At 51.9% G+C, this 24,505-nt stretch overlaps 2 protein-coding genes across 8 annotated transcripts in view; both read left to right on the forward strand.

Moving 5' to 3' along the window:
- Nucleotides 1–3,661: 3,661 nt before the first annotated feature.
- On the forward strand, nt 3,662–8,321 carry OBP2B (odorant binding protein 2B). Of its 7 annotated transcripts, none has more exons than XM_063787471.1 (8): nt 3,669–4,246; nt 4,771–4,904; nt 5,171–5,241; nt 5,443–5,536; nt 6,018–6,128; nt 6,890–7,040; nt 7,663–7,686; nt 8,189–8,314. In XM_063787471.1, the coding sequence occupies exons 1-8, from the start codon at nt 4,019–4,021 to the stop codon at nt 8,294–8,296; spliced, it is 921 nt and encodes a 306-aa protein (XP_063643541.1). In that variant the 5' UTR covers nt 3,669–4,018; the 3' UTR covers nt 8,297–8,314. The 7 variants fall into 7 exon arrangements, 6 of the variants coding, with proteins under 6 accessions (XP_054515224.1, XP_054515223.1, XP_063643541.1 ...); XM_016961983.4 differs by having other exon boundaries at nt 3,672–4,246; nt 6,943–7,040; nt 8,189–8,277; XM_054659249.2 differs by lacking the exon at nt 5,443–5,536 and having other exon boundaries at nt 3,662–4,246; nt 6,018–6,126; nt 6,872–7,040; nt 7,663–7,690; nt 8,192–8,314.
- Nucleotides 8,322–11,988: 3,667 nt separating this feature from the next.
- The window catches only part of LOC134807703 (uncharacterized), a 29,160-nt gene continuing 16,643 nt past the window's right edge, over nt 11,989–24,505 (forward strand). Inside the window, exons 1-3 of the mRNA XM_063788033.1 lie at nt 11,989–12,031; nt 12,613–12,795; nt 13,590–14,542. Of these exons, the coding sequence (XP_063644103.1) occupies nt 11,989–12,031; nt 12,613–12,795; nt 13,590–14,518 (1,155 nt within the window). The 3' untranslated portion in view covers nt 14,519–14,542. The remainder of the gene's footprint in view (nt 12,032–12,612; nt 12,796–13,589; nt 14,543–24,505) is intronic.

Consider the following 24,505-nt stretch of genomic DNA (forward strand, 5'->3'; position numbering starts at 1 on the left):
TTTTCTAGGTTCTTGAAGTGGGAGCTTAGATAGTTGATTTTGGACTTCTCTTTTCTAATATATGCATTTAATGCCTCTCAGCACTGATTTAGCTGTGTCTCACAAATTTTGATATGTTTTTGTTTGTTTGTTTTTGAGGTAGAGTCTCGCTCTGTATCCCAGGCTGGAGTGCAGTGACACTATCTTGGCTCACTGCAACCTCCACCTCCTGGGTTGAAGTAATTCTCCTGCTTCAGCCCCCTAAGTAGCTGGGATTACAGGCATACGCCACCATGCCCAGCAATTTATTTATTTATTTATTTTTGTATTTTTAGTAGAGATGAGGTTTTGTCATGCTGGCCAGGCTGGTCTCGAACTCCTGACCTCAAGTGATCTGCCCACGTGGGGCTCCAAAGCACTAGGATTATAGGCATAAGCCACTGTGCCCAGCCTGTTTTTGTTTTTTTTGAGATGGAGTCTTGCTCTGTCACCCAGGCTGGAGTGCAGTGGCATGATAGCCCACTGCAACCTCCGCCCCCCGGGTTCAAGAGATTCTCCTGCCTCAGCCTCCCGATTAGCTGGGATTACAGGCGTGCACCAACACACTCAGCTAGTTTTTGCATTTTTGGTAGAGATGGTTTTTCGCCATGTTGGCCAGGCTGGTCTCGAATTCCTGATCGCAAGTGATCCACCCGCCTGGGCCTCCCAAAGTGCTGGAATTATAGGCGTGAGCCACCATGCCCAGCTGATATGTTGTATTTTCATTTTCATCCAGCCTAGTATATTTTTAAATTTACCTTCAGGCTTCCTCTTTGACCTGTGGATTATTTACAGGTGTGTTGTTTCCAAGCATCTGAAGAAAGATTTTCCATTATCTTTCTGGCATTGATTTATAGTTTGATTCCATGTGGTCAGAGACTACCCTCTATATCATTTAAATTTTTAAAAATTTCTTGAGGCTCATTTTCTCATCCAGGATATGGTCTATCTTGGTATATATTCTGGTGCACTTGAAAAGAATGTGTGTAGTGCTGTTGCCAGGTGGTGTGTTCTACAAATGTCAATTCGATTATGTTAATTGATGGGTGGCCGAGTTCTTTGATGTCCCTGCTGGTTTTCTGTCTAGCTGCTCTGAGAGAAGGGTATTGAAGTCTCCAACTATAATTGTGGCTTTTTAAATTTCTCCTTTCAGTTCTGTTTTGCTTCACATATTGTGCAGCTAATGTTTGGTGCACACACGTTTAGGACTACTATGTCTTCTTTGCAGAATGGCCCACTTATTATTGTATAATTTCCCTCTCTGTTAATTAGTCTTTGTTCTAAAGTCTATTTTATCTGTTATTGAAATAATGCTTCTGCTTTCTTTTGATTAATGTTTATATATCTTTTTTCATGTTTTTACTTTCAACCTGCCTCTATTGTTACATTTGAAGTAAGTTTCTTGTAGACGGCATATAGTTGTATAATGGCTTTTAATTCACTTTGCCAATCACTGTCATTTAATATTTAAACCATTTACATTTAATATAATTATTAATATGCTAGAGTTTGTATTATTTTTATAGGGTTGCTATAACAAAATACTACAAACTGGGTGGCTTAGAACAAAAATTTATTTTCTCACATTCTGGTGGCCAGAAGTCTGAGATCAAGTGAGATTTGGAAGGTAGAAAAACCAACAAAATATGTTAATGATGTTACCATTGTGGGCAACTGGGACTCAGTCCTTCTGAGGACCATCTGAGAAATAGGGTGGAACCATATTTGATTGTTCCACTTAGAAGGAAGAGTCCAGACCATTTATCCCATCATTTACTATCCCTACGGACTGAGGATGCTGATTCACTTGCACATCTGGGTTTCATCAGTGTCAGGGGAAGCACAGAAGAAAAGGTGCAGGCATTTAAGGTGGGAAGCTGTGAATACGTCCATGCACCAGGAACGATCTACAACTGCGGCAGGTGGGCCGAGAGCGTGGGTCACCAGTGCCTTCAGCCACCCCTTGCACTGCACTGACCCACTCACACAGCAAATCAAGTCCATTTTGTAACTGATGCTTCAGCATGGTGGCCAGCCACAGTCTCTGAAATAATTAAAATAGGTGGTTGGTGGCACAGGCGATGGTCCCTACTGTGCAGTTGGTCTTGCAGCCTTAACTGAGATTCATCGTAAGCTCCCCCTCTGCTCCTTCTTGGCGTGCCTCAGTCCCAGCCAGCACATGCTCTGGTCTAGGTGCTTGTTTGGTGGTGCCATCTAAACCTTCTTATGCCCAGATGTCGAGTAAAGCCCAGACACTGTCCACTTCAGTGAAGCACCTAGGAATTAGCAGCCCTGAAAAGCTGTGATCACCCTGAGATTCAAAGAAAAGGGTCGTGAGGGAAGTGGTGAGAGAGAAAGTTGTGTGGTAGCGGCAGCCCAACAGGAGCCACCATCAGAAGGAACACAGCCATCCAGAGAAGTGCCCCAGGCCACAAAGCACTGGGGGCCAGAGATCTCACCCCTCATGTCTGCCATGGGTTGACCCCCAACCTCCAGCCCTACTATCTCCTGATGGTGTCTGCACCAGTTGAACCCAACCAGTATCTAAAAGAACACAGTTGGCAAATGAGACTGGGACACAGGGCAAGATGGGTGGACAATGGAGACTCCGGGAGAGCACCCGTCGCACTGAGCGTGGACCTCATGGGAGAGCCCTGTTCTCCGAAGCATCTGTGCATGTCGTTCCAGCATTTTCTTCAAGGATTGAGCCAGCAGCACCAGTGTTGTAAGGTGCTTAGATCAATGATTCACAACCAACCAATGAAATACGAGGTGCCTGGGGTACAGTCAACAAACACAGAGAAGAGAGAAACCTTCCCGTTGATATAGAGACTCCAGCCTGTTTGCTCATCTCTGGTCCTGAAGAGCCCAGGCCCCATCCTTTCCTGCCCAGGGGGATGAGGGTGGGGGGTTTCTGCTCGGCAGCACTTGCCGTGGGAGGGGTGAGGGACTGGGTCACGCCAGCCCGTTCGTTACAGCCCCAGGGTTTATTAGAGTGTGCATTAGTATTATTGAGTAAGTACTTGAGAGTGTCTGATCTTGGGCCAGAGAGGCACAAAGATGCCATTGTGTGGGTCCAGCACCTGCCTGCAGAGCGTGGGTCAGCCGTGAGTCCCAGGGAAGATGACACACACCTGGGAAATACAGGGTCCGGGAGGGAGAAGGCAAAGTTCTGGCTAAGGTTGGCTGGGGATGAGGCCAGCAGAGCCAGGTGCCCAAGGGACCTCAGCCACGAACTCTGAGCACAGGCTGGCAGGTGGCTCTTGGTGCCTCATGCGACTTGTTTATCTAAAGGGATGAGATTCAAGGCCTGTCCTGGGGGCTGGGGGCCGTCAAAGCTGACGAGAGAGGGGAATGTATATTCTAACAGGGAGATGGTCGATGAATACGTGCAGGAAGAAATGGACAGGACAATCCAGAGAGATCGCGTGTTCTGAGGACAGCACAGCCAGGCTCCGGTACAGAGTGAAGCGGGATCGGGGAGGTGGCGTGGTCCCTCATATGGCCCGAGGAGGCCGTATATAAACTGACCCTGAGCCACACAATAGTGCCCTCCTCTGCCCCTAGGAAGCTCGAGTGCAGGGTCCAGGTGGGGAAAATCAGTGCAGAGTGGGTCCCAGAGTGGGCGGAAGCTTGGGCTCTAGGGCGTGCGGGACTCAGCTGGCAGCAGCCCCACGTCTCTATGGTTCTAAAGCCCAGTCCGTTTCTGCTCAGCAGGGAGATGGCCAGTTCCCCAGAGAACTTGCCCAGGGTCCCAGCCGTGGCCCTGGGAGGGTGCAGGGGTTGGTGAGGGAGTATCCCGAGGCTGTGGGCCCTGCCTCTGTGGCCTGGGGTGCAGATGTACACCACCCTGCCCTGTCCTCTCGAGTCCTCTGGGCTCATCTGAGGCGGCGCGTTCGGGTGGTGCAAACTCTGGATGGCGTAATGTGTCTTTTCTTCTCTGGCTGGCACTGACTTGCTGTTCACCAGATGCCACCAATGAGGACACTCCCCCTCCCGGATGCAGGACTGGTTGCCACCATGGGGAGGGGTGCACCGTGCCACGTGCTCCCAGGACACTGGCCAGGGGGCTATAAAGAACATCTCGAGAGGAGCCAGCACAGCCTTGTTCAGACGCCCAGTGACCTGCCGAGGTCGGCAGCACAGAGCTCTGGAGATGAAGACCCTGTTCCTGGGTGTCACGCTCGGCCTGGCCGCTGCCCTGTCCTTCACCCTGGAGGAGGAGGATGTGAGCTGGGTTGGCGTGGGCGGATGGAGGAGCCAGGCGGACTCCTGGGCAGGGGGCAGTGCCAGGGGCCCTGCTTTAGGAGGTGTCACTGAAGGCTGGCTTCTGACCCCATGCTCCCAGCCTGGGGTGGTGGTGGAGGGGTCCTATTGTTCCTCCAGCAGACACGGCCCCCCAAGGCCCAGGGCCGGAGCAGGCTCGTCTCAGGGGTTCCTGCTGCACTGACGCCTGAAGCCCGAAGGTCTCTCAGGGTTGGGCCCTGTGGAGGGAGGGCTCACCTGGTGCTGGGGTCCGGGGGTCCATGGGGTGCAGAAACGTTCTCCTTCCACTGGGGGCTAGGAGCCCCAAGCAAGGGGCTGGCTCTAATTCACTCCAGCTGAGCTCTAACTAAGGTGCAGGAACCCAGCCTGCCTTTAGGGCAGCAGCCGGGCACCATGGGTGTCTGGTTATAGCTGCAGGCCTGAGTGCCAGGGTCAGAGTAGAATCTGGGCTACCCATGGTGGGCTCACGGCCTCGGCCTGCTCCAGATCACAGGGACCTGGTACGTGAAGGCCATGGTGGTCGATAAGGACTTTCCGGAGGACAGGAGGCCCAGGAAGGTGTCCCCAGTGAAGGTGACAGCCCTGGGCAGTGGGAACTTGGAAGCCACATTCACCTTCATGTGAGTGTTGCCCACTGCAGGGCCCCTCAGTCCACTTTCGCTCCCCTCCCCAGACCCACCTGGTGCCCATTGCCCCATCCACGTTTCGGGTGTTGGTAAGAATCACCCCCTGCCTTGGAGGGAAACAGCCTGGGCATCCTAAAGCTCGGTGGGGTTGGGAGGCAGTGGAATTTTCAGGTTGCTGGGTCAGGGCCATGCACCAGGTGAGCTGAGGATGGGCCATGTGTGTCCTGGGAGCTGCTGCCCGCATGTCTCCTGTTTTCCAGGAGGGAGGATCGGTGCATCCAGAAGAAAATCCTGATGCGGAAAACGGAGGAGCCTGGCAAATTCAGCGCCTGTGAGCCCCTCCCCCACTCCCACCCCCACTCTCCCCCACCGCCAACCCCAGAGCACCAGCCCCACCGCAGGTAGAGAGTGCCCAGGCTGCCCTTTTGCCAGGGTCCCAGCTCTGCCCACCTCCAAGGAGGGGCTGGCCTCTCCTTCCTGGGGGGCTGGTGGCCCTGACATCAGACACCGGGTGTGACATGCTTGTCCGCAGTCGAGATGGACCAGATCACGCCTGCCCTCTGGGAGGCCCTAGCCATTGACACATTGAGGAAGCTGAGGATTGGGACAAGGAGGCCAAGGATTAGGTACGGGGAGGCTGAGGGTTAGGGATGGGGAAGCTGAGGGTTAAGGATGGGGAGGCTGAGGGTTAGGGACGGGGGCCAAGGGTTAGGGATCGGGAAGCTGAGGGTTAGGGATGAGGAGGCCGAGGGTTAGGGATTGCGAGGCCGAGGGTTAGTGCTGCGGAAGCTGAGGATTAGAGATGGGGAGGCTGAGGGGGAAGATGAGGGTTAGGGACAGGGAAGTGGGGCAGGAGCAGCTGCTGGAGCTGGGAAGGCCGGGCTCTAGTCCTGGACATGCTCTGGCCTTGTGGCTCCATTACTTGCATTGGGACCTTCCTGAGAGGAGGCTCCTGCCTCCATGTCTGGGTCCACACTGTGTGGAGCAGCCAGGCCTGGCTCAGGCTGTCCAGAGCACCTGGGTGACCGCTGAAACATTCCCGAGTGTTTCTTCATGTGGCCCCGAGTGTTCTCTCTGGGAATGACCCATCTTCTGTGTCATCTACAGATGGGGGCAGGAAGCTCATGTACCTGCAGGAGCTGCCCGGGAGGGACCACTACGTCTTTTACTGCAAAGACCAGCGCCATGGGGGCCTGCTCCACATGGGAAAGCTTGTGGGTGAGGGGCCCACTGGGGTCTGAGTGTCCTGCCCCACGGTCTCTGCCTCCAGAAGCCAGTGGAACCAGCACCACCATGCCCTGGCACGGGGGAAAAGGAAGCCCCCTGTGCCAGCTTTCATGTGCCGGGCACTGCTGGGCAGCCGGTCCAAGTACCCGAAGTGGGAATGGGGTGGGCCAGGCAGGGACAGACATGGCCCTCGGTGACATGAACCTGCCAAGGGCCGCTTCTGGGGTCTCGGGTGTAGGAGGGTCACCTTAAGGGGGAGGTAGCGTCCTAACAGAGCTCTTCATGGGGCGGGGACCCTCCAGGGCAGGAGGGTGGCCAGTGCCTCTGGGAGACAAGGTCCCTCCAGGTGAGGGCTATGACCCTGCAGGGTGGCTTTGGGAGCTGCCCAGGTCCCCTGGGGTTGCCGAGTGGCTTGGAGAGTCCCCGCCACTGTCCCCCTTCCTGGGGACCTCTCATCTGGGCAGTGACCTCCTGCCCAGTCTCCTCTGTCCCCAGTCCCACCCCTGAGCTCTCATCCATTCTCAAGCCTCATCTCCTGCTTGTCCGGTGCTGGGCTGTGGCCATCTCTTCTGTCCCCGGCCCCACCCCAGAGCTCTGGTCCACTCTTGGGCCTCTCCCCTTGTCCTGGTGCTGGGCAGTGGCCATCTCCTCTGTCCCCAGCCCCACCCCCGAGCTCTGATCCACTCTCGGGCCTCTCCCCCTGTCCTGGTGCTGGGCCATGGTCGTCTCCTTTCGGCATCTGCTCCCTGCAGGGCCGTGCCGCTGTCCCCACCTTGGCTCACCTGGCCACCTCACCTGCATGTAGGAATTCTGATACCAACCGGGAGGCCCTGGAAGAATTTAAGAAATTGGTGCAGCGCAAGGCACTCTCGGAGGAGGACATTTTCACGCCCCTGCAGACGGGTGAGGACGGCTGTGCCCAGTCCCCTGTGTCCCTCTGCTGTGTCTGTCTGCGATCTCCAGTGTCCCATGACCCCCGTGTCCTCCCATGTCCCCCGCATTCCCCGTGTGCCCCGAGTCTCCTCGCAGGGGCTCCCGGGCCCTGTTTAGCGTCCTCCTCGTGGGAGGCTCCGCGCTCTGGGCTGCGATGGGGTCTGGGGCTCCGCGCTCTGGGCTGCGATGGGGTCTGGGGCTCCGCGCTCTGGGCTGCGATGGGGTCTGGGGCTCCGCGCTCTGGGCTGCGATGGGGTCTGGGGCTCCGCGCTCTGGGCTGCGATGGGGTCTGGGGCTCTGGGCTGCGATGGGGTCTGGGGCTCCGCGCTCTGGGCTGCGATGGGGTCTGGGGCTCCGCGCTCTGGGCTGCGATGGGGTCTGGGGCTCCGCGCTCTGGGCTGCGATGGGGTCTGGGGCTCCGCGCTCTGGGCTGCGATGGGGTCTGGGGCTCCGCGCTCTGGGCTGCGATGGGGTCTGGGCTCCGCGCTCTGGGCTGCGATGGGGTCTGGGGCTCTGAGCTCTGGGCTGCGATGGGGTCTGGGCCCTGGTCTAGGGCGTCTTCTCATCCCTGGGTTTTTCTTGGTCTCTGCAGGAAGCTGCGTTCTCGAACACTAGGGTGAGTGAGGCTTTGGGAGGACATTGGACAAGCCCAGAGTCCTGGGTTCCCGGGGTTCGAGGGTACATCTGCTCTAGCCCCTCCCATCCCACACAGCCAGGGAGACCCCCCCAGGGTCAGGCACGAGGTTGGCACCTCAGAGTCTGCCCACCCACAGTTCCTGGGACATTCGGGAAGTCCTTTGTTTTACCATTCCTGCGCCTGCCAGCCCGAGTGAGGGTCCTCGGCCTTTCCACAGCGAGGCCTCCCTCGGGCTCTCTCAGGTGTCAGCTCAGCCCATCGCCCCCTGCACCTGTCCCCACGCGGTCCACTCCCCACCATCCACCCACCAAGGATGCTCAGAGGCCTGCCCAGTCATTGGAGGAGCTGAGGTCGTTCTGGGGCCCCGAGGTTGCCCAGCAGTGGCCGATGTGGGGGCTGCAGAGCCTGGGGAGGGAGCTCTGGGCCTGGCCTCTGCCCTACCCTGCAGCCTCCCTGACCTCTGCTCCTCTTCCCAGCACAGCAGCCCCTGGGTCTGCACCTCCAGAGCCCACCCTACCACCAGACACAGAGCCCGGACCACCTGGACCTACCCTCCAGCCATGACCCTTCCCTGCTCCCACCCACCTGACTCCAAATAAAGAGCTTCTCCCCCAGCTCTGGGCAGGCCTATCTGTGGGGACAGAGGGGCTTGCACCCGCTCCCTGGGAGGTCTGCTGGGAGGGGGAGCCACAAGGGAAGCTGGGGAGATGTTGGACCTAGCAAGGGCCAAACCACAAGAGGCATGATGTCCAACAGGCCTGCGGGGCTGCGTGATGTCCTGGAGGGGCTTCCTGCAGAGCCGCCCTCAGGTCTCAGGTTCAGCTTAGGACAGGCAGGGCCCTGGGCAGGAGCGTTTGGAAAGCCACTGGGGAGGACAGGAGAGGGGACACGGCGTCAGGGCTGCAGCAGTGGGGCCACTGCAGGGCTCCCGCCCCAGGGGTCTCAGAGGAATCCTCCAAGCTGCCCCATTTTAGCAGCCTGGGCTCAGAGGGAGCACTGGAGAGAGGGGCGCTGGAGAGAGGGGCGCTGGAGAGAGGGGCACTGGCGCCTCCATCATCACCCCCAGAGCAAGGCAGAGCCGACCCTGGTCTCCGAGATCCTTGGCCCCACCCTGGCCTTCCCATGGCTTGTCCAGGGGCCATGGTCTGTGCAGACACTGGGGCTGCTGGGACGTGAGGAGGCCGACCACAGTGAGGGACGAGAGGCCACTGCACCGCAGTGATAAACATGCCCCAGGAACCACAAACCCAAGCTGGACAGGCCTCCTGGGGGTTGAGCCTTCAAAGCGACCGCCTCTCCCCCGGGCCACACCAAGTAACCACTGCCCGCCTCCCGCCAGACCAGCATCCTCATCTCCTCCTCTCCCACCTGGACATGATTCTTGGGTGAGGCTACAGGGTGGTCCTGAAGTGAGCCAGGCCAGCAGGGCCCAGGCGAGCTGAGGCGGAACCAACCTGGGTGTCCACGGGCCACATGTGGAGGGCAGGGCAGACCTCACCCTACAAAGATGGGTGAGCAGTAAGCCATCTCCCTCACCCTGTGCTACCATGCAGATTCCAGAAAGGTTAGGATATGTGTAAAAATTCAAGATTGGTTGGTTATTTGCTATTGGATAGAAAACTTAAAAAGTTAAAAAAAAATACATATATATGAAATTGGCCGGGTGCAGTGGCTCACATCTGTAAGCATTTTGGGAGGCCGAGGAGAAAGGACACTTGAGGCTAGGTGTTCGAGACCAGCCTGGGAAACACAGCGATACCTCATCTCTGTTTGTAAAAAGAAGAAAAAATAAGTAAATAGTAAAAATATTTACCTGGTGGAAAAGGATTTTTGACACATCTAAGCAGTGGGGAGAGTCTCCTTGGGAAAGACAGAGATTGGACTGCAGAGCGCTGAGCGTGGGTGCAGGGAGATGTTGGCAGGAACAGGAGGTGGGCACATAAGAAGCTGGGAAACCTGTTCCTGCCCATTTGGAGGGCCTGGCATGGGCGGCTGTGGGTTTCCCTGCATCCCTGCCTGGGCTGTTTGTCCATTCATCTGCCCTATCCATCCAATGTCCTGGCCACCTCATGATGGGTGGACCAGGGACCTGTAGCCCTGGGAATGCAGCCCTCGAGGTGGGAGGCTCTGTCCTGGCGGACGTGGGCCCCGACCATCATCCATTTCTGCTCCCGAGAGCCCTGGCCCCATGCAGCTTTCCCTTCCAAGCTCAGCACCCCCCAATTCCACCCACAAACTCTCCAATCACTGAGTCACACGAAGCCTCTTCCCATGGCTCATAACCATGGGACCCTCACAGACACCCAACATCCAAAATATTTGAGGACAGTGTCCCAAATAAGTCAGGAAAACTTTCACTCCCAACCCAAGCATGGCAGAGGCACCGAGCAGAATCTCTCCGGGAGCAAAACGAGCCTTTCAGTGTTTGAAAATCAAGAAATCGCAGATGTGAAGAAGGGCAGTGGAGATTTTTTGTTCTTTCAAAATGAATTTTTAAATATATGTACAAAGGGACACAAGTATCCTGGAGATGGCGCACCAGACGGGTTCTCTCCGACATGACTTGTTCACCAGGGGCCAAGTGTCCAGGCTGAGAGCGAGGGCCCCAGGCAGACCGAGGCTGGTGACACGGGGCTCGTGGGTCACCAGCCTTCCGGAAAGTGCTTAACCTGTTTCTTTGTTCATAAAGAGAAGACCACAGGAGCACTCACCAGCAGGGTTGCTGTGAGGAACGGGCACACATCTACACACAATCTCACACATGAACACACATATGTGCGCACACACACACCCCTACACACACCTATACATGCTCTCACACATGCACACACACCTACACACACACTGCCACATGCTCTCTCTCACACATACACACAGTCTCACACCCGCACACACACCTACCTACTCACAATGCACCCCCCTGGTATACATGCCTGGTACAGCCTAAGTCTGCATGTGTGTCAATGATGAGCCTTCTTGCTGGGGAGTGTAATCTGCATGCCTGCGGTTGCCTAACTCCATGTCTGGACTCAATATTAAGAGAACAAAGATGCTGGAGTCGGGTGTGGTGGCGCGCACCTGTAGTCCCAGCTCCTCAGGATGCTGACATGGGAGGATCACTTGAGCCTAGGAGTTTGAGACCAGCCTGGGCAACATAGCAAAACTCTGTCTCAAAAAAAAAAAAAAATTTTTTTTAAAGACATAAGCAAGCATTCATTATCCATAGAAGGATTTCAAATCACACCACTCCATATAACAAAAAAATATTAATTTTGTTTTTCTAGTGTGAGTCCCCCAGAAGCAGATGAGGCAGATGCAAGCTCAAGTGGTTTACTTAGGAGGTGGTCCCAGGAGACCCTCCTAAGTAGGGTTGGAGAGGTGACGTTAGCAGGGAAGGCCACTGGTGAAGGGTCCAGCATCAAGGTGACCACTTGCGACCAACTGGGGCTCAGTCCCTGGCGCTGCCATGTTTTAGACCAGCTCCAGCCGGTCACGGGATGGGGATGCTTCCATGGGGCACTTATTCCTGGCACTTCCCGCTGCTGCAGGGCAGGGCGGCTTAGGTGGAAAGACGACCCCTCCAGAGAGGAGCTGAGGACACTGCGGTGGAAACGTGGCCAGCGTGGCCTGCAATGGCAAGACCCAAGGGGCTATGACAGCCCCCATGGCACCCACTGCAGTCCACCCCTGGCAGCTTCAGAACACTCATGCCCCACACTGAGCTCACACTTTGCTGCCACCGGGTCTTCAAGGTGACATTTGCCTGTGATAATTTCTAAAAAACAAAAAAGAAAAAAGTCTTAGAACAGAAACATTCTTGGGCTAGGCGAGGCTCCGGCTGTGGCAGTCAGTGCCAGGCGTGGCTGATGTTCATCCTTTCCTCCTCACCGCTGGCCAGGGGCTCAGCCAGACTAGGTCTCTTCTCCGGTGGGATAGCACCGACCTTCCCCCCCCAGGGTTCTGAGCCCCCAGGTGGGCACCTTGGAGGTCTGTGGTCCTGCTGTGCCCATTCACAGGCCTGGAAGCACCAGATGGTGCCCAGAGAAGCCTGGAGTTCTGTACGTCCACCCCCATCCCTCTCATGGGACAGTGCACCTGTTGCTTGGTGATAGGCAGATTCACTCTTCTGGCAGTAGGTTAGCAAGACTATCATACTGTATGTGCAAAAGAGAGATGGGCAGAAGTTTAAAAAGTTCTATTTTGCCTGCAAAAGTAAAGGCGGCGTCTGGCTTGCTCCTGGGCCCTGAGGAACGCTGAGCACCTGCCCAGAGGATGCCAGTGATGGTGGGGCTGCAGCTGCCTGTCTCCCCTGGCATTGCCAAAGGTTGGGTGGGCAGAAACCCTAGCCATCTGAAGAAGCAGTGCATTTCAGATCAGGCCCCAGCAGGAAGGTCCCATGAGGCCCTGGTGAGAGCTGACCGGAGGACATGGGGTCCCAGCCACCTGTTGGACACCATGGTGTGGGCAGGTCTGGGAAGCTTTTCTCCTCTTTTTTTTTTCTTTTATGAGACACTGTCCTTCTCTGTTGCCTAGGCTGGAGTGCAGTAGTACAATCACAGCTCACTGTAGCCTTGATATCTCAGGCTCAGGCAATCCTGAGTAGCTCAGCCTCCTGAGTAGCTGCCACTACAGGTGTGCACCACTATGCCCAGGTAATTTTTTTTTTTTCTTAGAGACAGAAACTCCCAACGTTGCTCAGGCTGGTCTCAAACTCCTAGGCTCAGATGATCCTCCCACCTTGGCCTCCCAAAGTGCCTGAATTCCGGTCATGAGCCACCGACTGTGCCTGGCCTCTTCTCTTCTTGTTGGTGTTTGTCTGTTACACATAGTGAACAGCAGGAGAAATATATCCGAGGGCTGGTGGCAGTGCCCTCCCCCTAACTCACCCCTAAACCCCGCTAACAGACACGGAACAGAACCAGAGCCGGGAGGTTTATTCTCTCAATGCAGGGGGATTCCTGGAGGTTTATTGTCAATGCAGGGGGATTCCGTTGCCACTTGCTGCCATCTCTGCACGATCAACTCCTATGCATCTTCCCTTGGACTTGTCTGTGCTCAGCGCCAGGCCCCCGCCCACCCGCTTGCCTGGTGAGCGCCTCTCATTGGCTCCTCTCCTCTGATCAGCGCTCGCCTCCCCCCAGGTCACTTCACTTTCTTCCGTTCCTGGCCTGGTACCGCATTCTTGGATATCAACCTTTTTCTCCGAACAATCCATAGATGCTTGTTCTTCCTTTCTGTCTGCGTTTGGGGGTTCGTTTTATTAAAAACAAGCAAACAAAAGCGCTTTATATTCTTGATCTTTCGAGATCTTTCCAGGATCATTTATTTTCATCTTTGAAGTCCAAGAGCTTTCCAGGATGCGCAGGCCTGTGTCTCTCCTCACCTGCCTTGCCTGAATTTGTGAGCGCTAGCAATCTCACGCTCACACTCTGCGGCGTTCCTTCTGCTCGGAGAAATTTTACGCCATTCTTGGTCTCCTGTCCTCCATCCGTGTGCCTCCCTGCTCCTGGAACGCCCGGGGTTTGCAGGGAAGGCTCCGGCGCGCCCGGCCCCCTCCCGCCCGCGGGCTCTCACTCAGCTCTGGCTGCGAGCTTCCTCTTCGCGGTGGTCTTCACCTTCTACGTCTGGCTGCTGTCTCTCCTGCATCGTCTCACTCATTTCCCCATTTGTAAAGCACGTGTTTCCGAGCCCAGTCTGCTTTTGCGCCGTGACCTCCTGTCCTCAAGGGGCGCGTTACTGGTTTGGCGCCCGCGGTGGCTTCCGCTGCCGTCGGGGCGCTCTGGTTCCCGCTCTCTGGGCCACTCACGAGCTGCGTTCCTTTGCCCGTCCCCGTCCCCGGGCTCAGGTCCAGGTGCTGCTTCTCCCGGCAGGCGTGACCTGAGATTGTCGTGGGTCCCGCAGTCACTGGCTCCGCGGACGTTTTGCTCATCTCCTGCAGAGAATCCTGGAGGACGCCTTTCTATCCCCAGCCTCCTTGGGGCAAAGGCCGGGGTGCCCAGGTCTCAGGCTGCAGGGCATCATTGCCTGCGAGCAGCTCTCTGGGGGCAGGCCAGGGGCTGGCCAGCGGGGCCTTGTGGAATGTCACGGGAGTGGCACTGCCTTTCCGTGGGGCCTGTGGGTCACACTCCCTCCAAGAAGGGGAACGGACCCACCCCTGGCGGAGTCCTGGGCCTCCGTCCCTGGCTCCCGGGAGGCCTGCCTGGGAACGCAGCTGCAGCTGGGAGAGGAAGGCACCGGAGGTTCCCACACCGCCGCTCTTCCAGAACTCGCTCCGCCGCCGATTTGGAGCAGCTTACATTTTGTTTTGTCTCTGCTTCCATCCGCAGTATTTATTTCTGCCTCCTGTGTTTCTGTTCTTCTCCAGTCTCCCCAGAGTCCATTTCTTTCTTTCCATCTCTATAAGGAACCAGCTTCTGCCTCCGAGGAGTGTCTCTGCCTCGCCCTGTGCCGACTCCCAGCTCGCACTCCTGTCTCACGTTCCCTTGGCATTTTGGTTTTGCTCTGTTATTTGTTTGTTTGTTTATTGAGACGGAGTCTCACTCTGTCCCCCAGGCTGGAGTGCGGTGGCGCCATCTCAGCTCACTGCAACCTCCGCCTCCCGGGTTCAAGTGATTCTCCTCCCTCAGCCTCCCAAGTAGCTGGGACTACAGGAGAGGGCCACCACGCTTGGCTAATTTTTGTTTTCTTGGGTTTTTTTTTTTTTTTTTTTTTGAGACAGAGTCTCATACTGTCGCCCGGGCTGGAATACAGTGGGGCCATCTCGCTCACTGCAACCTCTGCCTCCCAGGTTCAAGCGATTCTCCTGCTTTAGCCTCCTGAGTAACCGGAATTACAGGTGCCCGCCACCACGCCCGGCTTGTTTATTTATTTATTTATTTTGTATTTTAAGTAGAGATGGGGTTTCACCATGTTGACCAGGCTGGTCTGGAACTCCTGACCTTGTGATCCGCCTGCCTCGGCCTCCCAAAGTGCTTGGGATTACAGGCGTGAGCCACCGCACCAGGCCTAATTTTTGTATTTTTAGTAGAGACGGAGTTTCACCATGTTGGCCAGGCTGGTCTTGAACTCCTGACCTCGAGTGATCCACCCGCCTCAGCCTCCCAAAGTGCTGGGATTACAGGCATGAGCCACTGCTCCTGGCCTGCTCTGTTATTATTTTTAATATTGATTTGAACACTTGGTTCATTTATTTATATGTTTCTTTTTTTTTTTGAGACAGGGTCTTGCTCTGTCGCCCCAGGCTGGAGTGCAGTGGCGTGATCTTGGCTCACGGCAACCTCCGCTTCCTGGGTTCAAGCGATTCTCCTGCGACAGCCTCCTGAGTAGCTGGGATTACAGGTGCCCACCACCATGCCCGGCTAATTTTTGTATTTTTTTTTTAGTAGAGGCAGGATTTCACCATTTTAGCCAGGCTGGTCTTGAACTCCTGGCCTGAAGTGATCCACCTGCCTCGGCCTCCCAAAGTGCTGAGATTACAGGCGTGAGCCACCGCACCCGGCCATATTTCCATGTTTTATGTTTCTAATGCTTATGTCTGTAATTTTCTGAGTGCAACGAAGGACACCTTTGGCTGCATCCAACAAATGTTGATAGAGATTGCTGTCACTGTCATTCATTTCTCAGTAGTTCATAAGTTCCTTGTAATCCTAAGAGTATATACTGTCAATTATGGGAATCTGTTGATAGTTCCTTTCTGATATATGACTGAAAAGTTTTTGCAAACATTTCTCATGTGCTTGAACTTAATTTGTGGGTTTTGGTAGTTGCATATTTCCACAAACACCTATTAGATGAACTTAACTGATCGCATTACTTACATCTTACACTCTCAAATATTTTTCTCTACTTCATCCATTTGTTTCTGAATATCTCCGTTAAATAATCCCGCTTCAGTTGTTGATTTCTCATGTTCTCCTTAAATTCAATTAGTTTTTGCTCCATATATTTAGAATTTACAATTGTTTTGGTGTGGCCAGCTCAATGGTGGTGATTTTCTTTTCCCTAAGGATGATCATTCCTGTTATCAGCACCAAGCATCTTTGTGTGTTCACATTTGATGTTTCTCCTCATATTTCACAGCAACTTCTTTTGGAAAATATATTTTCCTTTTCATTCTTTGTTTTTTAACGTGAGTCTCTTTCTGATTTTTTTAAATTATTTTATTTTGAAATTCACACAGAAAAAAAGTGGTTTTTTTCATGGACAGTTCTGTGGATTTTAGCACGTGCAGAGAATTTTTTTTTTTTAAACAGAGTCTCGTCCTGTTGCCCAGGCTGGAGTGCAGTGGCACGATCTCTGTTCACTGCAACCTCCGCCTTGAGGGTTCAAGCGATTCTCCTGCATCAGCCTCCCAAGTAGCTGGGATTACAGGTGCCTGCCACCATGCCTGGCTAATTTTTGTATTTTTACTAGAGACAGGGTTTCACCATATTGGCCAAGCTGGTCTCAAACACCTGACCTCAGGTGATTTGCCCTCCTCGGCCTCCCAAAGTGCTCGGATTACAGGCGTGAGCCACCGCACACAGCCACATGTGTAGATTTGTGTAACCACCACTGTCGTCAGCAGACAGAGCAGATCTGCCACCCCAGCACCATCCCCTGCTTACCCTCCACAGTCAAATCCTCCCCCAGCCCCTCACCTCTGGGGACCTCAATCTTTCTTGCATCTCTGTAGTTGTGTCTTCTCTAGAATATCACATAAATGGAACTGCATCGTATGCAGCCTTTTTAGACTGGCTTCACTCATTCCGCATACTGCCTTTGATATTAATCCATGCTGTTAAGCATATCAACAGCTTGCTCCTTTTAATTGCTGAGAAGTTTCATTGCGTGGATGTACAACAGTTTGCCCTATTGATGGTGATGGTGTTTGAGTTGTTTCCAGTTTCTAGCAATGATGAATGGAGCTGCTACACACATTTGTTTTTGTACAAGTTTTGTTTTTGTATTTTTGTTTTGTTTTTGTTTTTGAGATGGAGTCTTGCTCTGTCGCCCAGGCTGGACTGCAGTGGTGCCATCTCGGCTCACTGCAAGCCCGGCCTCCCAGGTTCACGCCATTCTCCGGCCTCAGCCTCCCGAGTAGCTAGGACTACAGGTGCCTGCCACCACGCCTGGCTAATTTTTTGTATTTTTAGTAGAGACGGGGTTTCACCATGTTAGCCAGGATGGTCTCGATCTTCTGACCTCATGATCCACCCACCTCAGCCTCCCAAAGTGCTGGGATTACAGGTGTGAGCCACTGCGCCTGGCCAATATTTTCTTATACATACATACCACATACCATATTTGCTTATCTGTTCATCTTTTGATGGACATTTAGGATGCTTCCACCTCTTGGCTACAGTGAATAGTCCTGCTGTGAGTATGGATGTGGAAGTATCTTTTCCAGACCCAGTTTTCAATTGTTTTGGCAATACATGCAGGAGTGGGATTGCTGGATGATATGGTACTCGTATTTTTAATGATGTGAGGAACCTCCACACTTTTTTCCACATAGGCTGCACCATTTACATTCCCACCAATGGAGCACAAGTGTTCCAACTTCACATCCTTGCCAACACTTGTTATTGATAGTCGCCGTCCTAATGGATGTGAGGATATTATCTCATTGTGGACTTGGTTTGCATTCTCTGATAATTAGTGATGTGAAGCATGTTTGTGTGTGCTTGTTGGTCATTTGAAAACCATCTTTAAGGCCGGGTGTGGTGGCTCACGCCTGTAATCCCAGCACTTTGGGGAGCCAAGGCAGGCGGATCGCCTGAGGTCAGGAGTTCAAGACCAGCCTGGCCAACATGGTGAAACCCTGTCTCTACTAAAAATACAAAAATTAGCCAGGCGTGGTGGCAGACGCCTGTAATCTCAGCTACTTGGAAGGCTGAGGCAGGAGAATCACTTGAACCCGGGAGGCGGGGGTTGCAGTGAGCCGAGATCGCGCCATTGCATTCCACCCTGAGCGACAAGAGTAAAACTCCATCTCAAAAAAAAAAAAAAAGAAAGAAAGAAAAGAAAACCACCTTTAGAAAAATGTCTACTCAAGTCCTTTACCATTTTTTTCTTTTTTTTTTCTTCAGCACCTTTTTTACTCATTTTTTTAAGTGGGAGTATTTAATTGTTTTCTTGTTGAGTTGTAGGGTTTATTTATTCTAGATAAAAATCCGTATCAGAGATATGATTTGCAAGGATTTTCTCTCAGCTTGTAGGTTACCTTTTCACTTTGCTGTTAGTGTTTTTTGATGCCTGAAAGTATTTATGATTGATGTACTTCTGTCTGTCTGTTTTTGCTTTGGTTTGCCTGTGTTTTTGGTGTCATATCTGAAAAGTCAGATATGCAATTTCAAATTTTCCTGTATTTTCTTCTAGAGGTTGTGCAGTTACAGGTATTACCATTAGGTCCTTATTTCATTTCTAGTTAATTTTTGGATGTGGTGTAAGGCAAGGGTCTTCCTTTATGCTTCTGCACATGAATATCATTTTTCCCAGCACCATTTGTTGGAGAAACTGTCCTTTCCCCAGTGACAGGTCTCAGCACCATTGTTGAGGATTGCTTGAACATATGTACACAAGGGTTCTCTGTTTTATTCCATTGGTCTATATCTTTGCCTTTGGCCAGTACCACACTGTTTTGATTACTGTAGTTTAGTAATATGTTTTGAATTCAGGAAGTATGAGTCCTCCACTTTGTTCTTTTTCCAAATTGTCTTGGCTATTTGGGGTCCTTTGAGATTCCATGTGAATTTTGGGGTGAATTTTTATATTTATGAAACAAATACCATTTGGATTTTGATAGAAATTGCAGTGAATCACTTCAAGTGGCAGGGAAATTTGACAATATTAAAGTCTTTGAATTGAAGAACACAAGATATCTTCCCATTTATTTGTGTCTTCTCTAATTTCTTTCAGCAACATTTTATAGTTTTCAGTGTACAAGTCTTTGAGCTTGTAGGGTAGGTTTATCCATTAGTATTTTATTCTTTTTGATGCCACTGTATTGAAATTATTTTCTTAATTCCTTTTGGATTGTTGATTGTTGGTGTATGGAAAGGCAACTGACTTTTGATTGCTGATTTTGTATCAGCAACTTGGCTGAATTCATTTACATTTCTAACTTTTTTGGTAACTTTAGGGTTTGCTAAATATAAGATCATGTCATCTGCATATAGGGATGATTTTACTTCTTTCTTTCCAATTTGGTGCCTTTGCTTTCTTTTTCTCGCCTAACTCATCTGGTTATGAGTTTCAATACTAACTTGAACAGAAAAGACAAGAGCCAGCACCCTTGCTTGTTCCCACTCTCGGAGGAAAAGCGTTCAGCCTGTCACCATTGAGTATGATGTTAGAAGTGAGCTTTTCATAAGCGACCTTCATTGTGTTGAGGTGGTTTCGTCCTCTTCCTATGTGTGGAGTGTTTTTTTTTTTTACTGTGAAAGGATGTTGAATCTTGGTCACATGCTGTTTCTGCATCAGCTGGCATTACCATGGGGTTTGTCCTTCGTTCTGCTAATGTGTCTGCATGGTTCATATGTTGCTTCATCCTCAGAATATACTCTCATGTGTCTGGCTTCCTGAATTCAGCTCATGGGATTCATAAATGTCTATGTTTCGGTCTGGGTTGCCTCCATTCTCTCTCTCTCTTTCTCTCTTTTTTCCCTTTCTTTCTTTCTTTTTCTTTCATTCTTTTTTTTTTTTTTTTTGAGACAGAGTCTCACTGTGTTCCCCAGGCTGGAGTGCAGTGGCATGATCTTGGCTCACTGCAACCTCCGCCTCCCAGGTTCAAGTGATTCTCCTGCCTTAGCCTCCCAAGCAGCTGGGAATATAGGCATGCGCCACCATGCCTGGCTAACTTTTGTATTTTTAGTAGAGACTGGGTTTCACTATGTTGGCCAGGCTGGTCTAGAACTCCTGGCCTCAAGAGATCCGCCTGCCTCAACCTCCCAAAGTGCTGAGATTACAAGTGTGAGCCACCCCACCCCGTGGGCCTCCATTCGTTTCTGTTGCTCTGTGGGTCTGTTTTGTGCACTACAACCTCACTGCCTTGACTCCTGTAGCGTCATAAGTCTGAACATCTCATAGCATAAGTCCTCCAAATTTGTTCTTATTCAAGATTCTTCTGGTTCTATTTTAGTCCTTTGTATTTGTACATAAATTTTTAAATTGGTTCCTCAGATTCCACATAGCAATATCTGCTGTTGTATTTCATAAAGAATGTATTGCATCTATAGATCATTTTGGGGAGAACTCAACTCAGTAATACATGGTAGGGGGAGCTCCACAATGTGAAAAAGAAGGAATAAGCTGGGAACAAATACCTGCAACTCATCTCAGGAAAATGACTCACATCCCCAATATGTAAAGAGCTCCTAGAAATTGATAAGAAAAAGATCAGCAAAAGAGAGTATGAGACCCTTTACAGAAAGAAATACAAAAGGTTTTAAGCATATGAACGTATGTTCATTCTCAATAATAATATACAAAATTGTCTAATCCAAAGGTTTGAAAATATACTCCGAAGCTGTGTAGAAATAGGAACTTTTATTCATTGCCGACAGAAATATAAGTTGCCTGCCAATGGATGCAGTTTGACGATATCTATCAAAGTTACAAATTGGCCAGGCGCAGTGGCTCACACTTGTAATACTAGCACTTTGGGAGGCCAAAGAAGGTGGATCACTTGAGATCAGGAGTTCGAGACCAACCTTGCCAACATGGTGAAACCCCTTCTCTACAAAAAAATACAAAAATTAGCTGGGCCTGATGGTGCTCCTGTAATCCCAGCTACTTGGGAGGCTGAGGCACTTGAACCCAGGAGGTGGAGGTTGCAGTGAGCCGAGATCGCACCACTGCACTCCAGCCTGGGCAACAGAGAGAGGCTCTGTCTCAAAACAATAACAACAACAACAAAAACCCCACAAAATTACAAATGTATTTACCCTTTCATTTATCAGTCCCAGTACAGGGAATTCATCCCACTTAACACTTCTACACTTGACATGTGTTCACAGTTATTGATTGCAGCTTTCCTCGCAAGAGCCAAAGATTAGAAACAACCCAATTTCCTCCAGCAAGGGTCCAGTTAAATAAACGATGACCATCCACACGACAAAATACAATGTAGTTGGGAAAGAAAATAAGAAAAAGTGAAAGGAGGGAGCCTTTTATGTATCACTCTGGAAAGATCTCTGGCTAAACCCAGTTGCTACCAGGGCTAGCACTTACTGCTCTGTGCCTGAGGCACCCAGCTGGATTTTACCAGCACCCTGGGAGATTGCTTTACCAGCATGTCCCTAACACCTGGGTCATCATGGTCACTATGGGCCAGGCCGGAGCTCCTGGCCCAGCTCAACCACTGACCAGAAGAGAGATATTGGCCAGTCCTCCTGTGGGGACACATAGCCCAGGTCCTGCAGTGAACTCTAACCCTGGGCCTCCAGGTCACGTGAAGACAGACAAACTGCAGAGAGCTCTTCTTTGCTTGCCTTAAAGAATCAAGGTCAACTTCATTATGGAACCAGGAAATGGATATCCTCACATGCCCATTTTATAGATGGGAAAACTGAGGCCCAGTGAGGGGAAAGCCATTGGGAATCATGGATAGCATGGCATGGCCGTTTGGAGCAAGGATCCCACATCCCCTCCACCACAGGCCCCACCCAGGCTGGCCCTGAGCTGCGGGACAGGAACTTGTGCCTGACCTACTGATCCCGGCAGCTGCTCCCACTGAGCTTGGACCACGTGCTTGAGACCCGCCTCCCCTCATTTAAACCCTGCTCGGGCAGCCTCACACCAGTGGGGACCGTACTTGTTCACAGCAATTCTCTCAAGCCTCTAGAACAGAGCCTGACACAGGAGGTGCTTAATGTTTACTGAATAAATAGATGAATGAATCAGTGTAATCCTCCCAACAGCCCTTCCAGGGGGTGCTCTAAAGAATCCTGTGACACAAAGAAGTCTTGGGTTCATTCATTCAGTCATTCATGCATTCAGCACCTGCGTGCTGCTCCCTGTTGTATGCAGACACCTGGAATATGACAGTGAGCCTCAAACACCTGGAATATAACAGTGAACCCCAGGCCCCTGGAATATGATGGTGAATGCCAGACACCTGGAATACGATGGTGAACCCCAGGCCCCTGGAATACGATGGTGAACCCAGACACCTGGAATACAGCAGTGAACCCCAGACACCTGGAATATGACAGTGAATCCCAGACACCTGGAATGCGATGGTGAATCCCAGACACCTGGAATACAGCAGTGAACCCCAGACACCTGGAATGCGATGGTGAATCCCAGACACCTGGAATATAACAGTGAACCCAGGCACCTGGAATAGGACGGTGAACCCCAGACACCTGGAATACGACAGTGAACCCCAGACACCTGGAATATGGTGGTGAATGCCAGACCCCTGGAATACAATGATAAACCCCAGGCCCCTGGAATACGATGGTGAACCCCAGGCCCCTGGAATACGATGGTGAACCCAGACACCTGGAATACAGCAGTGAACTCCAGACACCTGGAATATGAGAGTGAATCCCAGACACCTGGAATGCGATGGTGAATCCCAGACACCTGGAATATGACAGTGAATCCCAGACACCTGGAATATAACAGTGAACCCAGGCACCTGGAATATGACAGTGAACCCCAGACACCTGGAATACGACAGTGAACCCCAGACACCTGGAATATGGTGGTGAACCCCAGGCCCCTGGAATATGACAGTGAACCCCAGACACCTGGAATACGACAGTGAACCCCAGACACCTGGAATATGGTGGTGAACCCCAGGCACCTGGAATATGATGGTGAACCCCAGAAACCTGGAATACGACAGTGAACCCCAGACACCTGGAATATGGTGGTGAACCCCAGGCCCCTAGAATATGACAGTGAACCCCAGACACCTGGAATACGACAGTGAGCCCCAGACACCTGGAATACAACGATGAACCTGACACCTGGAATACGACAGTGAACGCCAGATACCTGGAATATGATGGTGAACCCCAGGCCCCTGGAATATGACAGTGAACCCCAGACACCTGGAATACGACAGTGAACCCCAGACACCTGGAATATGACAGTGAGCCCCAGACACCTGGAATACAATGGTGAACCCCAGACACCTGGAATACAACGATGAACCCCAGACACCTGGAATACGACAGTGAACGCCAGACACCTGGAATATGATGGTGAACCCCAGACCTCTGGAATATGGTGGTGAACCCCAGGCCCCTGGAATATGACAGTGAACCCCAGACACCTGGAATACGACAGTGAGTCCCAGACACCTGGAATACAATGGTGAACTCCAGACACCTGGAATACAACGATGAACCCCAGACACCTGGAATACGACAGTGAACCCCAGACACCTGGAATATGGTGGTGAACCCCCAGGCCCCTGGAATATGACAGTGAACCCCGTAAACCTGGAATACGATGGTAAACCCTAGACACCTGGAATACAACGATGAACCCCAGACAACTGGAATATGACAGTGAACGCCAGACACCTGCAATATGATGGTGAACCCCAGACCTCTGGAATATGACAGTGAACCTATACACCATCCCTGTCCTGAGAGCTCACAGCCCAACAGAGGGGACAGCATCTCACCCACAGCCAGCAGTGGAGGCTACAAAGCTAGAGCCTGCTCTAGCATAAGATCTTGTGCCAGCCACAGAGCTAGAGCCACCTCCAGCTCCAACACTCGGGCCAGCTCCAGAGCTAAAGCCATCTTCAGTGTCGGTTCTTGCCCCCCTTCTGGCACCAGGCTAGAGTTAGAATCAGCTCCAGAATAAGAGCCAGTTCTAGATCCAGCTCCAGCACCACTGCCTGGGATAGAGGCAGCTCCAGCCCCGGCTCAGGCCCCAGCTACTGAGCCAGTTCCACAGCCAGAACCCGGCAGCTCGAGCATCGGCCACCACTCCAGCTCCAGTGCGGGAGCCTCAGGCAGGCACCACCTTCAGCACCAGCTCCTGTGCCAGAGCTTTAAGGCCCCTCCCTGGGCTGGCAACATTTCATTTTTATAGTATGTTTCTATTTCATATTCTTTATGGTTTATTATATTTTGTGATTTAAATTTTATATACAGATCAGGTGCAGTGGCTCATGCCTATAATTCCAGCTCTTTGGGAGGCCGAGGCAGGTGGATCGCTGGAGCTCAGGAGTTTGAGACTAGCCTGGGAAACATAGTGAAACCCTGTTTCTACAAAAAAAAAAAATTAGCCAAGCTGTAGTCCCAGCTCCCTGGGACTTGGGGGTTTCCCTTGAGCCTGGGAGGTTGAGGTTACAGTGAGCGGAGATCACGTCACTGCACTCCAGCCTGGGTGACAGAGCGATACTCTGTCTCAAAAAACTAAAACAAATTATACACAATGAAATGAAATTTAAACTTTAATCATTGTAAACTATACAATTCATGGATATTAAATGCATTTACTATGTGGTATAACCATCACCACTCTCTAGTTCTAGAATTTTTTCATCACCGCTAACAGACACCCTCTACCCATTAAGCAGTCACTCTCCACCCCTCACCCCTGACAACCACTCATCTGCTTTCTGTCCCTGTGGAGTTCTCTGTCTGGCCTGTGGCCCCCTCTTGAGCACAGCTGACCATCCTTCTGCCCTTCCCCACCAAGCTGAAGACCCCTGACAACGCCAACACGTTTTCCACCGTGAACTCTACCGCTGACTATGACTTTGTCCAAAAGAAGCAACGCTTACCGAGGGGACACAGGTCAGGTGTGGAGGCAGCTCGGCCCTCCTTGCATGAAGCAGAAGGGA

This window comes from Pan troglodytes, chromosome 11 (genome assembly GCF_028858775.2).
Source record: "Pan troglodytes isolate AG18354 chromosome 11, NHGRI_mPanTro3-v2.0_pri, whole genome shotgun sequence".
NCBI classification, from domain to species: domain Eukaryota; kingdom Metazoa; phylum Chordata; class Mammalia; order Primates; family Hominidae; genus Pan; species Pan troglodytes.